This window comes from Cydia strobilella, chromosome 9, assembly GCF_947568885.1.
Source record: "Cydia strobilella chromosome 9, ilCydStro3.1, whole genome shotgun sequence".
Taxonomy (NCBI): Eukaryota; Metazoa; Arthropoda; class Insecta; order Lepidoptera; family Tortricidae; genus Cydia; species Cydia strobilella.
The window spans coordinates 3,144,206-3,166,176 of record NC_086049.1 but is presented as its reverse complement, the minus strand read 5'-3'; the positions used below and the strand labels follow the sequence as shown (position 1 = coordinate 3,166,176).

Sequence of the window (21,971 nt, the reverse complement as noted above, 5' to 3'; positions counted from 1 at the left end):
GTAGATTTCTTGAAAACAAATTAATATTTTAGTGGCAGATAAGATCAAACTTTTTATTGGTTATACCACATCAAAGAAGGCAAAGGTGGCAAAGAAGCATACGGCCCGCCTGATGTTAATTAAGCAGCCACTGTGGCATATGAACGCCTGCGTAGCGGTTCCGTTAGAAATCTACACACCTTTTTTAAAGAACCCCAACTCCAAAATCTTATCCTCGTTTGGACTAAAATACAATTTAATGTTCGGTATCTATTATATTAGGTAGATTGCCTTGTTGTAGGATGTGATAAGGTCCAGTGAGAAATCCAATCAACTAACAGGATTATGGATGATGTTGTGCGGATTATGGCGCACCAAGCCAGTACCCTTACCATGAGCGTCACACGCAATGAAAGAAGTGTTTGCATAATAGTAGGTAATAAAATATTTTGTTAATTGTTACTACTAAAACGCTTCACGCACCTTACTTAATCCAAATAACTGGCCTCCTAAATAAGATCCTAAAAAAATTCTTCCTAGATAGTGCAGATACGCTCTTAGTCCTTACTAAACGCGGTTACACCTTTACAATTTAGGATTCTGAATTAAGTAGGTAAGATGTGTGACGTGTGACACAAAAACACAAGAATTAGGACTTGGGAACTGTGTTAAGGATATTGATCAAAAATATCAAAATGTATTTCTTGCAGCAAGGCAGATTACAGCAATGCTGCGCTTGTAATGTTACCTTTCTTTTTTTTTTGTTTATCCTTCAATGGAGTTTTCCTGTGAATTAGTCCTAATCCTAGTGTATATCTTAAACGCAAACCAAAAGACCTTCGTAAGTTCTTCATTGTTTAATCGTTGTAAGGTAAATAATTGTTTCTATTATGATTTCAATTGTTTATTTCTATCTAATGAAATACATAACAATGCTTTTATATTAGCATAATATACCTAACGACTGCTAAATACATTGCACGTTTATAACTTATAACACAATACAAAATAGTGGTTGTTGATGTATTTCATTTATTATACATATAGTAAACACACGAAGACAAATGCTATTGACGGCACGTTTCGTATTTGATTGAGTGTTTCCACTTATACGTAGAACACACAGTCACAGGTGTGAAATATTATAAATTGACAAGGGGTGCTAGTACACTATAATAGTTCTTAGATACATGGCACATCAAGAGTAAGCGGGCATTTTGCTCTCTTCCCAGAACATGCAGAATGTGGAATGAGTTACCTCCTAAGGTATTTCTTTTGCGCTACGACATGGGGTTGTTCAAGAAGCCAGTATTCAGGGTTCTCAAGGGTCGGCAACGCGTACGTGGCTCCTCCGATGTTGCTTATGTCCAAGGGCGACGGTGACTGCAGCAAGGCAAGGGCATAAGAACGCAGACACACACACACACGTAGAAGTAGGTAGACGAATATAATAGTTAGGTTCCCCAGCCCTACATCCGACAAGTCTCAAGTCTTTATCAAGCTTATTAGGTACTTACTGGTTTCCCTGAAACAAATGTTCTTCTGCGCTCAGTAAGCAATGGCAATACAAATACGATCCGTGATGAACGGACCAATCATTTAGTTCCTATAACTTGTATAGAGGCATTGAGAAAAAGCCCTTTGAGAGAAAATTTATACACGACAACTATGAATTAATCAATGCTTTATTTTCGCAAAAATAAACGAGCAAAGTATTTCTCAATATCTGAGCAATATTAAGACGACACAAGACTACGTCGCCGCCAAAAAAAATACAGATGTATAAAATGTTAGACGCTTTTTGTACATTAATGATTTATATCAGAAATAAAGATTTTCTAAAAACGCCAACACAAATGCCCGGCGGATTGATCGAGGAATTACGTGGCTCACGTCTCCCAACCCCTCCAATGATAGATCATCATCTCGGGAGGAATTATTGCCAACGCCCAGATAGGCACTTAATATGCGATAGATGAAGCTTGGTGTATTATCATTACAGGGACGAGCGCGGGCGACTCTGACCAGGATCTCAAGAATTGTATCGTGTGCATAGTTATTAGACCGCAATTTGACTTCTGATCCTTCACTAGATCCTAGATAGAGAGATCCTGGTCTATCATGATGTTGGGCGCCATTTTAACGTGACTTCGAGTTCCGTAAGAACTATGGCTAATCTGAGAGCGTCCTTATATTAGTTATCATTGAGCTCGAAGCGAGTGGTTAAAATAACACCCTTGATGGCAATCCGAGTCGTAAAGCTTAAATTACTCTGATAGCGGACATTTTTATGACCAATCAAGATGGATACATTTTAAAGCTGTAGAACGTCGCTCTTGGCGCGAAAATATGTCATTTTATTTTATTATTCATCAAACTTGGAATGCGAGGGAAAGATGGCAAGAATTTTCAGTCATTTCATCAAATGCCCTTCTACGTAATATACAAAATATTACGTCTTTTCTTACCACTCTTCCTTATCTCTTATCTCCATAGTAAAACGAAAATTAGACATTCGTCGTAAATGCGTGCAATCAGTTCAAATTACCTTATTGTGATTTCCGTTCATAAACGTGTATAAACCACACCTAATTATGTACAATAAATAGGTATTATAACCGCTCTCTAATTTTAATCGCAAACGATTATAAACGATTACGATTATGAAACGATGACCATACGCAAATTCAACGTAATTTTCAATTCCTGTTATTTTTTTTATCATATTTCCGTGTGATTATTTTTTATTGCGTACCCAATATAACTGATGTTTACTTAAATTATCAATTTCAATTCGCATTCTGCAATCTAATAGTAGGAAATTATACCTATGCTAGTGGAACTATTCTTATCGCTTACCACGTCAACCAGTTTTATATCTGTTTACGGTTTCAGATAATCGTTTTTTTTTTTTTTTTCTTAACGTCACGTTCGGATGTCAAATCCAGCTGCATTACTGTTGCAGCCGCTGTAGCCGTCAATTTCCTTGATTTTATCAAGAAAGTCACGTAACGAACGTCATAATCGCGACAGTAATGCAGTAGCGAACGTTAATACTCATTTTATCAAGGAAATTGACAGATACAGTGGCGGCAACGATACCGCAACAGTAACACAGCTGCAGTTGAAAATCGAACGTCACCTTAAGAGTATCCTACATTGGGCACTAAACCTAGAACACGCTTATACGTACTAATCAATCAACCCATTGCGAATCGTCTACTCCTGACGGTGGCGACCACAGTGTTTTGGGAATGAGATTTGTCTGTTTTGGGTACGCATTAAGAGATTTTTTGGCAGACGTATACAGGTATATACACACGTATACAGGTAAGGTAGGATGTATGATGAAAAATTTCAAAATTTAGATATTTTCAATAACAAGTTTTGTACCTTCAAACGCCTGACCTTGAAGTGTATTAATAGGCTTTAACAGGCTTTAATTAGAAAATTTAACAACAATTGCACTTTTGTCTGTGTTACAATTTATCCATTTTTGTTTTATTCTTCCATTCTTGTTTTATTTTTATTTTTAGTTTTATTTTTATTTTTATTTTATTATTGTTAAAATGAAAGTTTTTTTTCTTTTTTGTAACATTGTTTTTGACAACTTAGAAGTTCTATTTCTAGTTTAATTTAGTATTTATATAAGTCACATGGTTTTCATACTATTTTTTAGGAAACTGTAGGTCTATGAGTCTATTACCCTATATTGTAACAACTTATTAATATAAGAGACTGTTTGTTTCTAAATAAAGAAAATAAAATAAAATAAGGTACTCCACACAGAATACTGTCGCCCGGTTTTCAACAGCTTGCCCGACTCTGCTTCCTGTCCGAATTTCTCATTACCACCTTATATAAATAATGTTGGATGGAGACATGAAATTATTCCTTACCTGCCGGAGTTACGCGAGAACAATTACCTATTTATATTCCCATCTATCTCCACCCTTCGGAATATTTAAGATCAGAAATTTATCAATTTCATTTTATCATAGATTAAAATCTTTACCATCCTTATAATACCCTATCTGTACCACACCGAGTACTGGCTTCCGCAATACAGGCTTGCCTAGTGCGGGGACCACCGACACCAAGTTTGCATCGCACGTTAAGATAAGTTTCTTACATAGTAAATTAGTGAATAAGTCTGTAAATATATAGGTTACTTAATAAGTTTATTGTACCTACTTATCTTAAATAAATATTTTTTCATTTTTTCATTTTCAATCAGAGTCCATGTATAACTTTTCAACTAGCTTGCGCTCATTATACCTGTTCTGTTATGGTTGGTTATGTTTAGCGAAACAAATTGACTTGTCAGGGCCATACATACCGGCACATCATGATATTCAATTATCGTTCACTGTATGCATTGTCGTTGATTGTGAAATTACATTAGACGCCTCTAATGTGATGTTTCATGTACTGCTGTATGAATACCTTTGTTACGTTTATTTACATATGCCTACTTATTCTTTTGAACATTCTGCATTGTTTCTTCGTTATTTCTATTTCTGCTAACTGTACCTGTGTAAACTTGACTAGGTGTTTTTTTTATTTTCTTTTTTTAGGGTTCCGTACCCAAAGAGTAAAAACGGGACCCTATTACTAAGACTCCGCCGTCTGTCTGTCTGTCCGTCTGTCTGTCTTTCTGTCTGTCTGTCCGTCTGTCACCAGGCTGTATCTCATGAACCGTGATAGCTAGACAGTTGAAATTTTCATAGATGATGTATTTCTGTTGCCGCTATAACACTGTTTCCCTTGCTAATACTTATTAACGAACTTTTTTATTGTAGCCACTTTGGTCTCCTTACACATGAAAACATTATAAATAATAATCCTCTCTTTAGAAATATTATAGCTTGGTAGTACCTAAGCGTTATTTTAATGTAAATCATATTACTAGCTAGCTTGATTTCAAATAAATGTAAACACAAACTGGTTAATAGAAATCCTAATCAAATCCCAGACAAATAATTGATCAGACCTGCCTGACTCGCAACAAAGGGCGACATTGTTCACCAAAGGTTTATTAGCAATCAACCGACGTTACATCTCATCCTAAATGAGTACACAGGCCACAATACCAGCCTCGACTATACCTTAATGGGTTATTATCCCTTGCCAACATGTTTTGTCGGATAGAATTGACAGTAATTGATTGGTTTCAACCCTCTTGGGAGGGTCTGAAATCTCCCAAGTTTTTGTAATTTTTCGTATTCAACTATCTACTCGTCTTAGTTTGTGGACTTTCCGTAATTAGATTTTTGTCAATTGTAACATTTGTAACTTTGTCACTCCTTGCGATGGGATTATACCTATAAAAGTCTGGGAGTTGGACGTCGAATTTAAAGATAGAGAGTTTCTTATTTAGTTCCCTATTAGTTGTGCCGTTCCCTTAGAACGTTCCTCTTTTTGTATGGACAATATATCCTTGCTCGAGAATATTTTTCATAATAAACGGAGAACGTTCTACCTACGTATTATATATTCTGTTCAATATTTACTTAAATATTATAACAGAACCAGTACCCAAATTTTACCCAAAGCGTTCATATGAGATGCAGTAAGTCCCAAAAGTGTCCCAACAATAATGCGTAATATTTGTCGTTCTGGACAATAATACATACAGTCAAAGAATTTTTCCGACCCATTTTGTACCTTGTCACAGTGACAATAATATGAGGTCTCTAGCAACTTGGTTGGACTAAAGCAAAGGGGTTGCCGACACTTTCATCGGAGTGATGTTATTATGACACCTATTTTTTATTGTGTTATCGTAGAGAATACGCTAAAATAAGCATGTTTTGTAGGAAAAACTTTTCTCTAAAATCAAAAATGGCCGAGATATTTGACCCGCAAGTTGAAACCACTACTTGACAAATTAAAATCAATCATTTGGAAAAGTAAATTTAAGTAACAGAGACAAGATAGGTGCGACGACGAGCGAAGCGAGGAGGAGTGTGTTAGGTTGACCGCGATGATCGCGATCAAACAGAACAGACGTTATTGTACCTACTAAAAAAAGTCTTTTTTTTGCACCCCCTTTGCTTTAGGCCAACCAGCGACTTTCATATTGATTGTCACTGTGGCAAGGTACGAAATAGGTCGGATTTTCGTAAGGTTATCCTATAGGTTAGGTTTGTTTTATGGCAATTTTGAGAAAAACCAAATTATGTCTAACGAAAATGCGGACAAACAATACATTATGACTCAAAAGTCTTAAAAACTTTATGGGAAACAATAGAGACCCGATTTTAAGATGTGTTTTGTTATGTTGTGAAATCAAGATATTTGTCTTCCTTCTTTTATATAAAGATACCTATAAGTACTGCTAAAAGATCAAAGCGGAGTCTGTATAGCTCCGTGGTAGATTGAGGCGTTTGTTCTTAATAAGAAATTAATACTTAAGTATATTATAGTTACTTTACTGAGGCAGTTGCGAGGCTTTCCTTATTTCTTGCGCTAAGGTTATCTCTTGGAATTAATCTTTTTAACACACGGCCAAACATAATTTTTCATTTATATTTTTACTACCAACCATTTGCATGAATTATTTGCATAAAATATAATTATCGAAGACTCTTTTATGAGCCATTATTTTCCCTTTTGCATGAAAGAAAATTGTCTCCTAAAACAATAAGGAAATATGAATATTCAAACGAGGGTAAGCATTGTAAGAATTTGTCCAGATTAAACAAATCTTAAATCTTTAATCTTAGATTAAATTAGATTTGATTAGATTAGATTTTGTCGGGATGTATTATAAATTCAATATACGCGATATAATCCGTTTTCATAGTTTTATTTCATGAGTAACTATCGCGGTAACCGAAGACAATATTGTGTCTAGATTAAGTTTTTTTTTAAAAGTAACTATGCTACTTAAACATCTCACATTTTAAGTAAAAATCTTTATCAGTACCCGTACAATGAGTCACTGACAGTGTCAAAACTAACATATACGCTAACGTGTACGTAATTTTTTTTCTTTACATCTCGCTCGCACTATATACGAGTACGAGCGAGATGCATAGAAAGTAACTTACGTTCTCGATAGCGTTTATGTCAGTGCTAAACTGATCGTGAAACTGATGGTAGCCACACTGAGCACACGCCTCCTTTAGTAAATATACGTTTTGTAGGCATTACGAACGACATTGTATTGTTTTAATAATTACTTGTTCTTTTTGTCACCAGGTACCCCAAAATGGCATCCTCTTCAAAAAACCGTTTCAAAAGGCAAGCATGGTGCCGACGGCTGCTGATAAAAAGACTGCCCATAGTAACATGGCTTCCCGAGTACAACTCAGACAAGGCAGTGGCCGATCTTATAGCAGGGATAACAGTCGGGCTCACGGTCATACCACAGGCACTGGCTTATGCTACGCTCGCCGGCTTAGAGCCCCAGGTAAGGAAATCTTGCATGTTTAATTATCTGCCTAGGGATTCCTGTTTCAGCCGGGAAATGATAAATGAGTGAGCTTCCGTAAAGCGTTTCATGAGATTCAGGCGCTTGTAGATTTTAGCTAGAAAATTTTAGTGAGACGAGAACAATTAAATATTTTTCCCCTCACTAGCTCGGAAAGTTGTCTTTTATCCTTTAAAACAAGCGGGGAAAAACGCATTTTATCCACTAGTGGGGAAAGTAATTTGACCTTGGATGGACCATGTTTAAGTAGCTTGACAGATAACAAAAGGTAAAACGCTCATAATAATGATTCATTTGATATTAATTATCATTAAACAAATGGTTTGAAAATCTAATAAAAAATACCAAATTTAGCTTTATTTAATGATTTTATGTCATAAACCTTAAAGTTCCATAAGAAACGTTTGTTTTTTTTAAAATGATGTTAAATATAATTCTGAACGCACAAGTTGAGTCGATGCAATTTCAAAACGCATCATTGACATTTCATACGTCAGAAATGTCAACATTGTCAACAAAAATTTTGCTTAAAAACTTCTCACGTAAAAATACAGAATTTCCAGTTTTTTGTTATAATATCGTAAAAAAATTAGTGATTTCAGTGATGAAGATGATCTACCGCCTGTGGATGTTGCACTTTCCTCGCTATAGTGAGGTGAAAAGTTTTGTGTTACACACGGGTGCAAATGTATTTTACTTCTCGTGTGTTGAAACACTTGCTACGCTCAGGATTCTATTTTAGAACCACTCGCTTCGCTCGTGGTTCAACTATAGAATCCTTTCGCTTGCTCGTGTTTCAATTCCACACTCGCGGGTAAAATACAACTTTGCACCCTTGTATAACAAATAACTATAAAATCGGGTCAGTAATTTAGGTCGAATATAGATCATGTTTTGATCCGAGCGTCCTATGAGCACCAAAGTTTGACGAATACTGCATAGTAGGTATTTGACCGCAGTTGATATTCAACTTTAATAACCTGCCTTTATTCCAAACCTAATCTGAAGAATTGATTTAGGTATTCGTTTTTCTGAAAGCGAAGTGGTTTTTGTCATCTTTTACTAAACCTGTCATTTTGTGGGATATTACGGTTTCGTCCAGATGTTTACCAAAATGTTATTTTGTAAATAAGTTTCAAGAATCTCTTTGGCACGTGCCAGGAAACCCACGACGGGTTTGGAAGCCATACCGCTGCCACCAGCACTCTAACTGTCTTTGACCCGTCTTCTATTCCACAGGACGGCCTGTACTCCTCTTTTATGGGCTGTTTCGTGTACGTGATCTTCGGCTCGTGTAAGGACATCACACTGGGCCCTACCGCCCTTATGGCGTTGATGACGCACGCTCAGATACAGGGCACGCCGCCGCGGCCGGAATACGCCGTCCTTCTGTGCTTTCTGACAGGCGTCGTGCAGCTCGTCATGGGGATGCTGCATTTAGGTGAGTTGATGTACCTAGTTAGTTGTTTTCATATATTTCTGCCGAAAACTGACAAACATTAGTGCATTGTGGCTACGAAATCTGATGCTGGAAATGGTGAAGATGGAAGATGCTCTATATCCATAGACTGTGCGTAGAGTAGAATAGAAAGAAGATATAAAATTAAATAACTAAGTCAGTTGTCACTTAGGCTAGGCGTGTATCGTCGTGTAATCCATACTAATATTATAAATGGGAAAGTCTGTCTGTCTGTCTGTCTGTCTGTCTGTGTGTTCCCTCTTCACGCTTAAACCGCTGAACCGATTTAGATGAAATTTGGCATAGAGATAGGTTGAGTCCCTGAGAAGGACATAGGATAGTTTTTATCCCGAAAATCATCCCTTAAGAAAGTAAAAAGCGGGGTGGAATTGAGATAATTAACAAAGTGTCTGCTAATTTGTGTGCATAATATGCTCAAATTTAGATTGCTATGAGATTTTCTCCAGGCGCTATTCTTACTCTAGCTGCGGTTACTAAGTCCACGCAGACGAAGTCGCGGGCAAAAGCTAGTTACTACATATATACCTAAATTTTTTGGTTATCTAGAGGAAGTATACCTACTGAATAGAAAGTAATTTAAAGTTCGAATAATAGATCCATTATTTTTTACCTTATCTTTATCAGGGGTCCTGATAGACTTCATATCGGTGCCTGTGACTGTGGGCTTCACGTCGGCCACGTCGGTCATCATCGCCGTGTCCCAGCTAAAGGGACTGCTCGGGCTTAGCTTCAAGTCGGGAGGATTCCTCACAACCGTCAAAATGGTAATTAATTTCTAACACCTTTTTTACGTGGAGTTGGTTTCAACTAGGAACGGATATTCTTGTCGGACTCATGGGCAAGGGCCGACACTACCGAGTTACCGACTAAACCATCAACCATCCACTATGCCCGTCTTGCAGCGTTGATGACGGTGAACAAGGGATCGCGAGCATTCAACCGCGAACACCGCCTGCAGCGACATTCTTCTAAGACCTGTGTTTATGTTCTTCTTCTTTTCGTGTCGTGGTTCCATTTTTATTTTATACGATGGATGGTAGTATCAGTATTTTGGATGGAAGGATGCTCGAAGCCTTTACGATTGTAACACAGCGTCTGGCGTACCCCGGGCAACGTTCGGTATTCATTTATCGAGCGGCTAATCCTTTCGGCACGATGGTTCCACCAAGTTATACATGTGTTTATGTTGCTTTCAGTACTATAGATGGAACATAGGCCCATGATAAAGAACCTTAAGCCCGGTTTGACCCCCTGTAAATTCAGAGAAAATTAATAAAATTGGCCCTTATGTGATCCGTACTGAACGGGACACAGTATTTCTCGGCGCTGTGCGAATGTGCATGTTCAAGAAAATCACTGGATTTTTTTTAAATGTGCCTACGTTTTTTTCTATTAACGAAAAAACATTGAAAAAAATACCAAACAGCAGCTGGTTCTTAAATTTGCTACATCTTACACACACTAACTGCTAGCGAGCGGAGCGAATGACAGCGGAAACTAAAATAAACATGGAGTTAAGACTAATATTGCCTGCACTTGCCAGTGTTGAATGATATTATAAATAACATAATTATTGTGTTGCAACGACATCAAAGCAATTTATTAAGGATTTGACAGTCGTGACAATATTACCTACTGTCGCGAGCTTCAAACAACACCGGGAAGGGAGACGGCATTCGTACTATTTCCCCTCTGCCGAAGTATAGGTACAACTGTACCTATGGCTATGCTTGTTGTGACTCGTCCGTACACAAAAAGAGATCGAGGTGTGCAAGATGTGTCTTTGACGTGTGTGATTTTCTGTGTATGTGTGTCGTAATTACAGATTGGATTTTGGATGTAGTGAGTGAGAAGTGCGACTGTGTGCACGTTTCCCCCCCGCAAAAAATGGCAGGTTGATTTGTACGGTTTGGGCCCCTACCTTCCGACATGTCGGAAGCCGGCGTTGCTCGAAGGTCGCGATTAGAACGTTAATTGTAACTTTTACATACTCATACGCAGTTGTCTGTAAGTTATCTTTTTTTGCAGGTTGCAGAAAATTTACCGAATGCAAGACTTGCAGACAGCGCTTTAGGAATTACGTGTATAATTATTTTACTACTTATGCGTGTAAGTATTTTATGATTTCATCAAAAGTAATTAAATCTTCAAGGCAGTAATTATGAATTATAAGCGGCATGATTTTCACAATACATACTTTCGCAAATTTTTTATACTACGATAATGTACATCTTTTATTGTAAATATAGGAATGTTTTGACTTTCTTGGAATACATATAAATATAAAAAATATTGTTCAGCTATTACTTTCATTGCCATTCTTACTTAAATAAATTATTTTATTTTACACATTATGTATAAGGGGCATAGACATAATTTATTGGTAATAAGGTATTACAGCTCACAATTTTTAAACTTATTTGTACACATCTCATATCTATTATGTTTATATCAATTTAATATTACACTATTCTTTATAATCTATGAATTCTTTAAAACTATAAAAACTTTGCTTGACGACCCAGTTTTTTTCAGACCCAGTTTCCGTACCCAAAGGGTCGGGACCCTATTACTTAGTCTCCACTGTCCGTCTGTCTGTCACCAGGCTGTATCTCATGAACCGTCACAGTTGAAATTTTCATGTGTTCATTTTATCAGCCTAGCTTAGTCTCTCACTGCTGGGCAAAGGCCTCCCCTCGTTTCTCCACCCCCCTCCCCCCTCCTCCCTGTCGTTCGTACTTTTCCGCCAATCCGGATAAAATGCGTCCAAGTCGTCCCGCCATCTCCTTTTCGGTCTGCCTGCACCATCTATGGTGTTGCGTGGGTCCCACTCCTTTCCGGGTGCATGCGGCGGACATGTCCAGCCCAGTCCCACTTAAGCTTACCCAAGGCAAAAATCATAAGATTTAAAAGTTTTAAGATTTATATTTTGACGACCGGTCTGGCCTAGTGGGTAGTGAACCTGCCTGTGAAGCCGATGCTCCTGGGTTCGGATCCCGGTAAGGGTATTTATTTGTATGATAAGCACAGACATTTGTTCCTGAGTCATGGGCGTTTTCTATGTATTCAAGTATTTATATATTATATATATCGTTGTCTGAGTAGCCATAACACAAACCTCCTTGGGCTTACCATGCGACTAGTCAATCTATGTAAGAATGTCCTATAATATTTATTTATTTATATGTTCATTGTATTGAAATGTTCACAGAAAATGAAAGATATAAACCTATCTAGAAGCAAAAAGGGCCTAAAGAAGACACTCTGGCTGCTATCCACCTCGAGGAACGCGATCGTCGTCATAGTGTGTTCATTGATATCGTTCGGATTCGAGTCGCACGGATCTCAACCTTTCCGGATAACGGGACGGGTAAAGTAAGTCTATCTACTTATCTAATATCATAATTCAGTCTATATGTGTCCCACTGTTGGGCACAGGCCTGCTCTCATGTACTAGAGGAATTGGGTTAAAGTCTCCACGCCCCTGACCCAAAGCAGGTTGAAAACTTCACATACACCTTGGGTCTTAGCGGATGTATACAGGTTACCTTACGGAATTTTCCTTCATCGAAAGGCGACTGGTATCAAATGATATTTCATACGTAGAAACATAGTTCTGGGAAACTCATTGGCAATCCGGAGCTCGAATCCAAGACCTTCGGATTCAAATTCGCACGTCCTTACCGACCAGCGCTTTCTTCTTCCTACCTACTTATCAATCAGACTCATAAGTCCACTGTATTTTTTTGCCGCAGCGGGACTTTTTACAAGTGAGACTAGAAGTTTTACGAAACACTTAAGGCGGTTCCCTAAGCCTGAAGGCGAAAAATCTCCTTATATGATCATATTTTTCTAAGAGACGTTGATAGTCGTAGACGTGGAAAATAGTAGATTGTTAACCAAGGGATGAAAGGCACTCATTTCTGCTGATGTATTTTCCGAGGTATTATAGTCCGAGGCTGAAATGATGCCTTTCACCCGAGTTAAACACTCTACTTTTCATTTCGAATACGAGGAAAGAAAAATTCATGTGTTTTTTAAAAACATGACTAAGGATACATTTTTCTTTTGTTGAGGGTATTGTTTAACAAATCCATTTAATCTTAAAATGTAATTGCTTATCGTAAAAAAAAACGTACTTCGAACGAAAAATGCTCTAGTGCAGACACATTTCTGCAAATTATGACACTGCGCTCGATACAATGAATTCCCAAAGTAACCTCCAACTAGGACTATAAACAAAAAAAAGACGAAAAAACAATCTTAACTTAAATAGTAATTTTACCGCTTTCGAATTATGATATTGTAATCCAATATTTTTATAATAAATAAAAATCATCAAAATTCGATCAAAATTGACACTTGGCGCGCATGGTCTTTCCCGTTCTTTCTTGCGAAATGTGACAGTGATAGCGGCAAATTGATGGAACAGCCTTAACAAGACTTTTTTTTGCAGAGAAGGTCTCCCATCTTGGAACCTCCCCCCCTTCAGTACGTACGCTAACGGGGAATACGTATCATTCATCGACATGTGCTCAGAGTTGGGCTCCTCGATCATTCTGGTTCCTATTATTGGCGTGCTGGGCAACGTGGCTATTGCTAAAGCTTTCGGTAAGTGATATTCAATCTTATTACTATGGTTTTAAGGTTGAATTTTAAATTAATTCGCATTGTTTGTGATTTAAAGATTTTGATTAGGGAAACTAAATCTTATTTTCCTATTATTATGTTTTATTCTTGAATTTAAGTTGGAACGTTAATACTACAGTTTTCTATGGGACATTCAATCTTAACGCCTTATTATTATGGTTAAATCTTGAATATAGTTGTGTCATTCGTCTTAAATCTTCTGGCAGGGGAAATTCAAACGTATCAATTTTTTGTTAAAGTTAAAATTTGAAATGATTGCGATGGATATGACCGAGAAATTGGCACTTAATTACTAGCAAGCTTTCAATTTAAATCCACCGTCGCAAGGAAACTCGCTTTCACGTAAAAAAATCGCATCGAAATCGATCCATCTATTGGAGAGCTAAGGTACCACAGACATACAGACAGACATTAGCGTCAACCATATATAACACCCGTGTTTTTGCGTAGGGGGTTAATTTTGTCCATTTATGATGGACATTTCCACACTATGTTATTGCAAATACCATGCTCTGTATCCCGCGAACTTAATGTTTAACCAATATAATCTTCCTCTTTCTAGCAAGCGGAGAATCAGTAGACGCGACTCAAGAGTTGTTAACGCTGTCCCTCTCCAACATATTGGGCTCGTTCGTAGGTGCCTTCCCAATTACTGGTTCATTCTCGCGCAGCGCCGTTCAACACGCAAGCGGTGTGGCCACGCAGGCGGGCAGCCTCTATACAGGTGACATGTTTTCAACACACTATAAAACAAATGTGACGTTCTCAATCAAAAGGTACCACATTGTTGGTTGCCATAAGGACGCCCTGACAGGTTATTTGTATAAAGATACAAGCAAATTTCGTCTTTATCATAAGCGACAAAGTGGGACCTTTTGATTGATAACGTCACAAATAGTGGGAAAATGCCGATGACAGGTCGAGTGGAGAAAACGAGGGGAGGCCTTTGCCCAGCAGTGGGACACCAAAGTAGGCTAATAAAAATAAAAAACAAATGATTAACTGACTCCCACTTTTGACTGGGAATAATGATCATTATTACTCCCTGCGAGTAATCCTTTTTTATAACGCCCTAGCTTGTAATATTCTCAGGAAGTGAAAGTATGTATTATTTAATTAAAGTCATTACGGGGTCTACTTAACGCGATTAAATTTGAACACAACAATGACATTAATTATGTTTCAAAACGCGAGAATTTTAAGTGTTATATGTATTATTTATTTATTTAGACTTAATTGCACAAAATACAAAAAAAAATACAAATGGCGGGCTTAATGCCTAAAATCATTCTGTACCAGTCAACCATTGGGCTAAACAGAGATGTAATAAACTTTCTAAGTTGTAATAATCATTGCAAGTTCCTTTGCAGCAACGTTTGTCATTACAACCTGGGGGTCGATTTTATTACTCCCTAGGTAGCAAAGGTCGCTATTACTCCCTAGGAAGCAATGTTCGCATAAGTCCCTAGGGACAAGTTCTAAAGCATGACACCCAGGAAAGCTAGTGAATTAGGGCCTTTTAAATGGGACCTCACGGCTTCGGCGGCTTTGCCGTAAGGCCCATTTAAAAGGCCCTAATTCACTAGCTTGCCTCGGTGTCATGCTTCAAAACTTGTATCACCGAATTAGGCGTGTCACCAAATAATGCGAGTTTACCCTATAACATCATATTTCCTCATATTTACAGGTACGCTGGTATTGCTGGCGCTGAGTCTCCTCACGCCGTACTTCTACTACATCCCTAAGGCGGCGCTGGCCGCCGTTGTGATATGTGCTGTGATATTTATGATAGAATATGAGGTAAGAATACTAAGGGGTAAAGGGCACTGTTACATGGGTCCCATTTGGTGCAGTAAACGGTTCAGTTACGAAATCGACTTTTAGTGAACTGTTCTATAAAAGTAGAACTTCTACTTTACAGAATAGGTACTAAAATTACCCCTTTTCATCGTTTAAATTTACTATATTTTTTTTACCAGGTAGTGAAACCAATGTGGCGCTCCCGACGCGCCGACCTCGTGCCCGCCTTTGCAACGTTCTGTGTGTGCCTCGTGGTGGGCGTGGAGATTGGCATCTTGGTGGGCGTTGTATTAAACGTGCTACTGCTGTTGTACCCCAGCGCGAGGCCTCAAATGGAGGCTGAGATCGTCACGGTACGTTCTAAGGAGTCCTAAACCTAACCAGGCGGTGTAGCCGATGTAACCGGGTGGTGTAGCCGATGTCGCCTTCTGCGTATGCCTGGTGGTGGGCGTAGAGATCGACATCTTGGTAGGCGTTGTATTAAACGTCCTACTGCTGTTGTACTCTAGTACGAGGCCTCAGATGGCGGCTCAGATCGTCACGGTACGTTCTAAGGAGTCCTAAACCTAACCAGGCGGTGGGTGTAGCCGATGTAGCGCTCCTGCCGCGCTTTCTGCGTATGCCTGGTGGCGAAAAGATCGGCATCTTGGTGGGCGTTGTATTAAACGTCCTACTGCTGTTGTGCCCTAGCGCGCGACCGCAGATGTACGCGGAGATCGTCACGGTACGTTACAAGGAGTCCTAAACCTAACCAGGCGGTGTAGCCGACGTAACCAGGTGGTGTAGCCGACGTAACCAGGTGTTGTAGCCGAGTTTTTTGAGCGCGCTTGGATCATGACTGCTCCGGCTGGTAAATAATTGAAACATGTATACAGATTTTCAATATGGCGCCCACTTTCTCCGAATCTGACCTTAGCTTAAAATAATTAGAAGTTTTTATTATGTAATAAAACAACAACTAAAATAATGAAGTATAATTTCTTACTTACAGAACGCATCAGGGCTGGGCTACCTATTAGTAACAGTAGGCAACAACCTGTACTTCCCTGGGGTGGAATACATAAGACAGTACGTCGAGCGAGCAGCCAAGAAGCAAGGAGGCTGTAGAATGCCAGTGGTTATTGACTGCAGATACGTACTCGGTAAGTTGTTATAATATTTCTACGGAATTGTGCCTTGAAGTTGTGTGAAAATAACTATTAATTGTATTTGTAATTTATCCCCTAAGTTTATTCAAACAGTATCTACTCGTAAAAAGGTGGTAAACTTACCCACAATAGTGTGGGTAAGTTTATTTTATAATGAGAAACGATCTTAAATAGAGTTAGACCAAGAAAAGTCTCCCGAGATTTTGACAGCACACGCAGTGCTAACGTGTTATTTATACGTCATAATTTCATAGGTTTGACGTTTTAAATAACACCTGCACTGCGTGTGCTGTCAAAATCTCTGCACTTTTCTTGGTTTAACTCTATCACCGTCCATTTGTATCAGCCGTGTAAGAATTCTAATGACGTCATGTTTTGTCGCAACTACTTCTTGAGCTTCTTTCTGCCAACTAGACAAATTCAGCCTAGTGATTAGTTATGTAAAACAGAATATGTCTTAGTCACATCATCATCATCATCAAGTCATCCCCCACCGCGTCTGTCTGTTTGTATGTTCGCGATAAACTCAAAAACTACTTTTTGGAATTTCATGCGGTTTTTACCTATCTATAGAGTAATTCTTGAGGAACGAATTATTTTTTGTAACACGTGCGAAGCCGAGGCGGGCCGCTAGTTCATAATATATCTTGACCGTCGCATGGGTCTCTATTAGATGTTAGGATACTTAATATAATCCCACTCTTTCAGGTGCTGATTTCACAGCAGCAAAAGGCATCTGCGCGTTATCCAGCTCTCTAGTATCCCGAGGACAACCACTAGTACTACTATCACCGCGTAGCAACGTGTCTGCCGTGTTCAAAGGGGCCGGTTCAAGCGTAGTGGTGGTTCCTACTGCCAACGACTTGGAACGGGCGCTGCAAGGTAATACTAGAGGAATTTGAACCTTCCATACAGTGCATTAGTTCCATATTTAAATGGAATCACTTACTAGTATCACGAGGACAACCACTAGTACTACTATCACCGCGTAGCAACGTGTCTGCAGTGTTCAAAGGGGCCGGTTCAAGCGTATTGGTGGTTCCTACTGCCAACGACTTGGAACGGGCGCTGCAAGGTAATACTAGAGGAATTTGAACCTTCCATACAGTGCATTAGTTCCATATTGAAATGGAATCACTTACTAATAGTATCACGAGGATAACCACTAGTACTACTATCACCGCGTAGCAACGTGTCTGCAGTGTTCAAAGGGGCCGGTTCAAGCGTATTGGTGGTTTCTACTGCCAACGACTTGGAACGGGCGCTGCAAGGTAATACTAGAGGAATTTGAACCTTCCATACAGTGCATTAGTTCCATATTTAAATGAAATCACTTACAATATATTTACGTATGTGCGATACAGATAGGAATCAGAAATCGTTTATTGCCTTTTAGTGTTTATCTTTCAGTTCCCGCAGGATTGTGTCTGCTAACTGTCTAAAAAAAGATCTGTGTAAGCTGAAGATGTCATGTCACAAGGGACGAGTTGATGATGTTAGTATTTGTGTTTCATTTTCATACGTTACACTTTTATTTTATTTTTTATTCTAAGAGGACGAGGAGCCGCGGCCCTGCGAGGCCAACGTCTCATGTCTTTATTAATAGTATACTGTATTTCACCGATTCTCTTATTTTTTAGTAGTGGGTTAAATTCTTCGTGTGCCACGTAAGTGTCCCCAGGTGTGTTCAGGTCTTCTATTCCCAGCGATGCGATCTTGTCCAGCATTTTGTAATTCTGATCGGCAGCTCGGAGGTGCCTTGCTTCTAGATCTGTCATTACAGATAGGAACAGGCGGGTGAATGTACGAAATTGTTCGTGCTTAGCGTCCTTCCTTTACTACCTATGCTCACATTTTAGACAATACGTTTTTTCTTTTTTACAGATCTTACCGGCCAAATAGCAATGCCTCTACTAAACGGCACAAAGGAAACCATCACACCACCGCCGTCGTACAACTCTCTACTCGACGACGTCACAGAAATCGTCACCGAAGACAGAACCCAGACTCCCTTGCTTAAGATAGAGAACATAGAAACGTCCAGTGAGATCAATGATACTTGACCATGTTAATTTTTAGCGTAGATATCTGATAATTTTTGTTATAGGTACCGGCAGGAGAGTTGAGGTTACTGATGCGCCGTCGGAATGTTTCTAAAATAGCAAAAGTTTCACGTGAAATAATTTTGAAATCTTGTCATATTTTTGTTAATGATCCAATTTTTCCAATTTCAAAATGAAAACTTTATTTACTTTTTGTAATTTCTGAAATTTCTGAGACCTTCACCAACTTTTTTTGCAAATTGCACATCTGTAGTTAAATTGAATCGAAACTACAGCTATACAGTTTGAATTACAGCTATACACGGTGGCTAAAAAGTAAGTGCATTCCTGTTGCCAGGGAGGTTTTGGGATTATACTGAGCAACTTTTACTATGGGACCAACCCCGAAATCGCCAAAAAAAATTTGGCTGTTTCATATCTTTTGGCTCGTCCATTTCCTATGGGAAAAGTTGCTCAGTATAATCCCAAAACCTCCCTGGCAACGGGAATGCACTTATTTTGTAGCCACCCTAAATAGAGTGATAGCAGAAACAGTAGTGAATGAACGAATTAGTGAATGTGATCTTTAAGATTTTACACCTTGAAACTTTACCAGAAGCATACTTTTTTAGGTTAGGATTTTTTCTATTTTTTCTTTATTTTGAACATTTTTAGTGTGTACCTGTACCTATCTGCTATATTGTCTGTGCTGCTAGGTAGTATGCTTGCCTTTTTGCTTGATAAAAATTAGTGATAATGTAAAATGTTCAAGATCTTCTCTTTAAGCACGACAATTCAAGATAGTCAACGGGAACCAAACCAAAATTGCGCTGGAACAACACTGCGCTTTCATTATATGTGACGTTTTCAAGTAAAAGGTACCACATTGTCGCTTACCATAAGAACGAAATTTGCTTGTATCTTTACACGAATAACGTGTCAGCGCGTCCTTATGGCAAGCGACAATGTGGTACCTTTTGTTTGAAAACGACACGTATGATGTTTTGACCTCAACTCTATTGCTGATATCTATACTGACGCTTAATTAGTATTAATTAGGTATTGAATAAATGTTAATATGAAATTGATACACTGTTTATAGGAAGAGACCACAGATCAGTGTTGGCAAAACGTTAATGCAATTAACCATTAACCAGTGCAAATTGAACCGTAAACTGTAACCGTCCGTTGCGGTTTACGGTTCAATTTCTGCTGGTTAATGGTTAATTGCAATTATCGTTGGGCCAACACTGTCATATATCGTAGATGCCGCAAAAATCTGAACCATAATTTTAAACTAACACTGGACTTAATCGCGTAAAACTTACGTTTAATTATGGCCTGACGTTTCGAATGTGACGTTACGTTCGTGGACACAGGCAGACTGACACGTTCGAAACGTCAGGCGATAAATAAACGTAAGTTTTACGCGATTAAGTCCAGTGTTAGTTTAAAATTATGAGTAAGGATCATGTTAGTTTAAATCAATAAATCTGAACCAGTTTGACTCTTACTTGGACTGATTTTAGTTCAATATTTATACGACGACCGGTCTGGCCTAGTGGGTAGTGACCCTGACTGTGAAGCCGATGGTCCTGGGTTCGAATCCCGGTAAGGGCATTTATTTGTGTGATGAGCACAGATATTTGTTCCTGAGTCTTGGATGTTTTCTCTATGTTATTAAGTATTTATATATTGCTTACCCAAAGTGACATATTAACATAAACTAACACAACAAAACGATAAAACTGGTTAGATTGTATTTAATAGAGGCAAAAACTGGTGCGATAAATATTTAATGATTGTACACTAAATGTGTTATTATATATATCATTGTTTGAGTACCCATAACACAAGCCTCCTTGGGCTTACCGTGGGACTTAGTCAATCTGTGTAAGAATGCCCTATAATATTTATTTATAATATTTATATTTGAGCTTAAGTACCTACATATCGTATTGCCCATTCAGTGAACAATAAGATTTTAAATCTTATACTTAGAGGCTTTATGGATAATTGTGATATGGGCGAATCAACTTTTAGACTGGCTAATCTGTCCAAGACATTTGTGACGTTTTCAACCAAAAGGTAACATTGTCGGTTGTCGATAAGGTTGATTTTAAATTGAAGCTATATAGCTTCCATAATATAGAAATAGCGCCTTATTGACGGCCGACAATAAATTACATTTACAGTACATATGGTACTACTTTCTCGCACTAGTGCGTAAAACGCGTTATGTATTGTAAAACGTTGTACGATACACGTGCGAATAGGTTATTCGCAACTCGTGTCGATTTAAAACACTCCCTGCGATCGTGTTTTAATTTATCGCCACTCGTTTCGAATTTCCTCTTTTCCGCACTTGTATCGTAAATAACTATTAAACTTCAATCGAAAATTTTGCTTATAAATAATATACATACGTTAAATCAAACGATTTGGTCTCTGATAGATCTACAATTTTGACAAAAATTCAGTTAGGAACATGATTTCTTGGTAATTCCAGACACATTACCAATATTCCTTTCATACATACATATAATCACGCCTATTTCCCGGAGGGGTAGGCCTCTAGACCACGGATTTCCCCTTGCTACGATCCTGACATACCTCTTTCGCTTCCTTCACTTTCATAACATTCCTCATACACCCTCGCCGGTTTAGCTTAGGGTGCTCTTGGCCTGGCCTTTCTTTAGGATTTCCCCGATCTGATCAGAGAAAGTCCGCCGAGGTCTGCCCCTTCCAACTCCCGTTTCTACCTCTCCCTTATACACTCTTTGTTAGCTTTTTTTTTTCTTTTCGTTATATTACTTTCATTTTGTACAACAAAGTGTTTACTTAATTACTTACATTAGTTAGTAGAGCCAGATACGTAAAAACAGTCTGTTTAAAAGTTGATTTACTCATATATTTGTTTTTATTTTTATATAGAAGTAGATCCTATAAAAGGTTCTACACCACCTATACACACATATATGTGATAGGATTAACAGTGAATCGAGTATGTTAAGTGAAGAAAAACTTAGGAGTCATGTTACCTACCTTATTTATATAGAAGTAAAATTTCCTAACCAGTCAAACTACCAGAGTTATCGTATTATGGACGGATAGTGCCATCTACATTAGCTGTCAAATCCTGATCACGAATTTTTCGTAGATTTTGCACATGTTGATTTTTGCGAATTCTAATTTGCACAAAAACAATAAGGGCCTCATATTTTCAGTGTTTTCCGTGAATCTGATTTTGGTCACTGCTTAATTATTTATTTTTGTATAGTAGTTTAATAAGTGACTGCTACATAACATAATGTTTAATTATGTACAGTTACATACACTGCTGTATCCATACACATACCTATTGTAAGCTCTCGAACATGGTTCATGAACCGCATACGACCGTCACTGCGGCCTTTCCTCACGCCAAGGGCCTT

At 38.3% G+C, this 21,971-nt stretch overlaps 1 protein-coding gene across 1 annotated transcript in view; it reads left to right on the top strand.

The window, feature by feature from the left end:
• The window catches only part of LOC134744087 (sodium-independent sulfate anion transporter), a 73,134-nt gene extending 54,485 nt beyond the window's left edge, over nt 1-18,649 (top strand). Inside the window, exons 2-13 of the mRNA XM_063677765.1 lie at nt 7,186-7,396; nt 8,657-8,858; nt 9,522-9,661; nt 10,926-11,006; nt 12,109-12,272; nt 13,354-13,508; nt 14,110-14,271; nt 15,235-15,347; nt 15,527-15,700; nt 16,339-16,489; nt 17,204-17,377; nt 18,380-18,649. Of these exons, the coding sequence (XP_063533835.1) occupies nt 7,196-7,396; nt 8,657-8,858; nt 9,522-9,661; nt 10,926-11,006; nt 12,109-12,272; nt 13,354-13,508; nt 14,110-14,271; nt 15,235-15,347; nt 15,527-15,700; nt 16,339-16,489; nt 17,204-17,377; nt 18,380-18,558 (1,896 nt within the window). The 5' untranslated portion in view covers nt 7,186-7,195 and the 3' untranslated portion in view covers nt 18,559-18,649. The remainder of the gene's footprint in view (nt 1-7,185; nt 7,397-8,656; nt 8,859-9,521; nt 9,662-10,925; nt 11,007-12,108; nt 12,273-13,353; nt 13,509-14,109; nt 14,272-15,234; nt 15,348-15,526; nt 15,701-16,338; nt 16,490-17,203; nt 17,378-18,379) is intronic.
• Nucleotides 18,650-21,971: the final 3,322 nt, after the last annotated feature.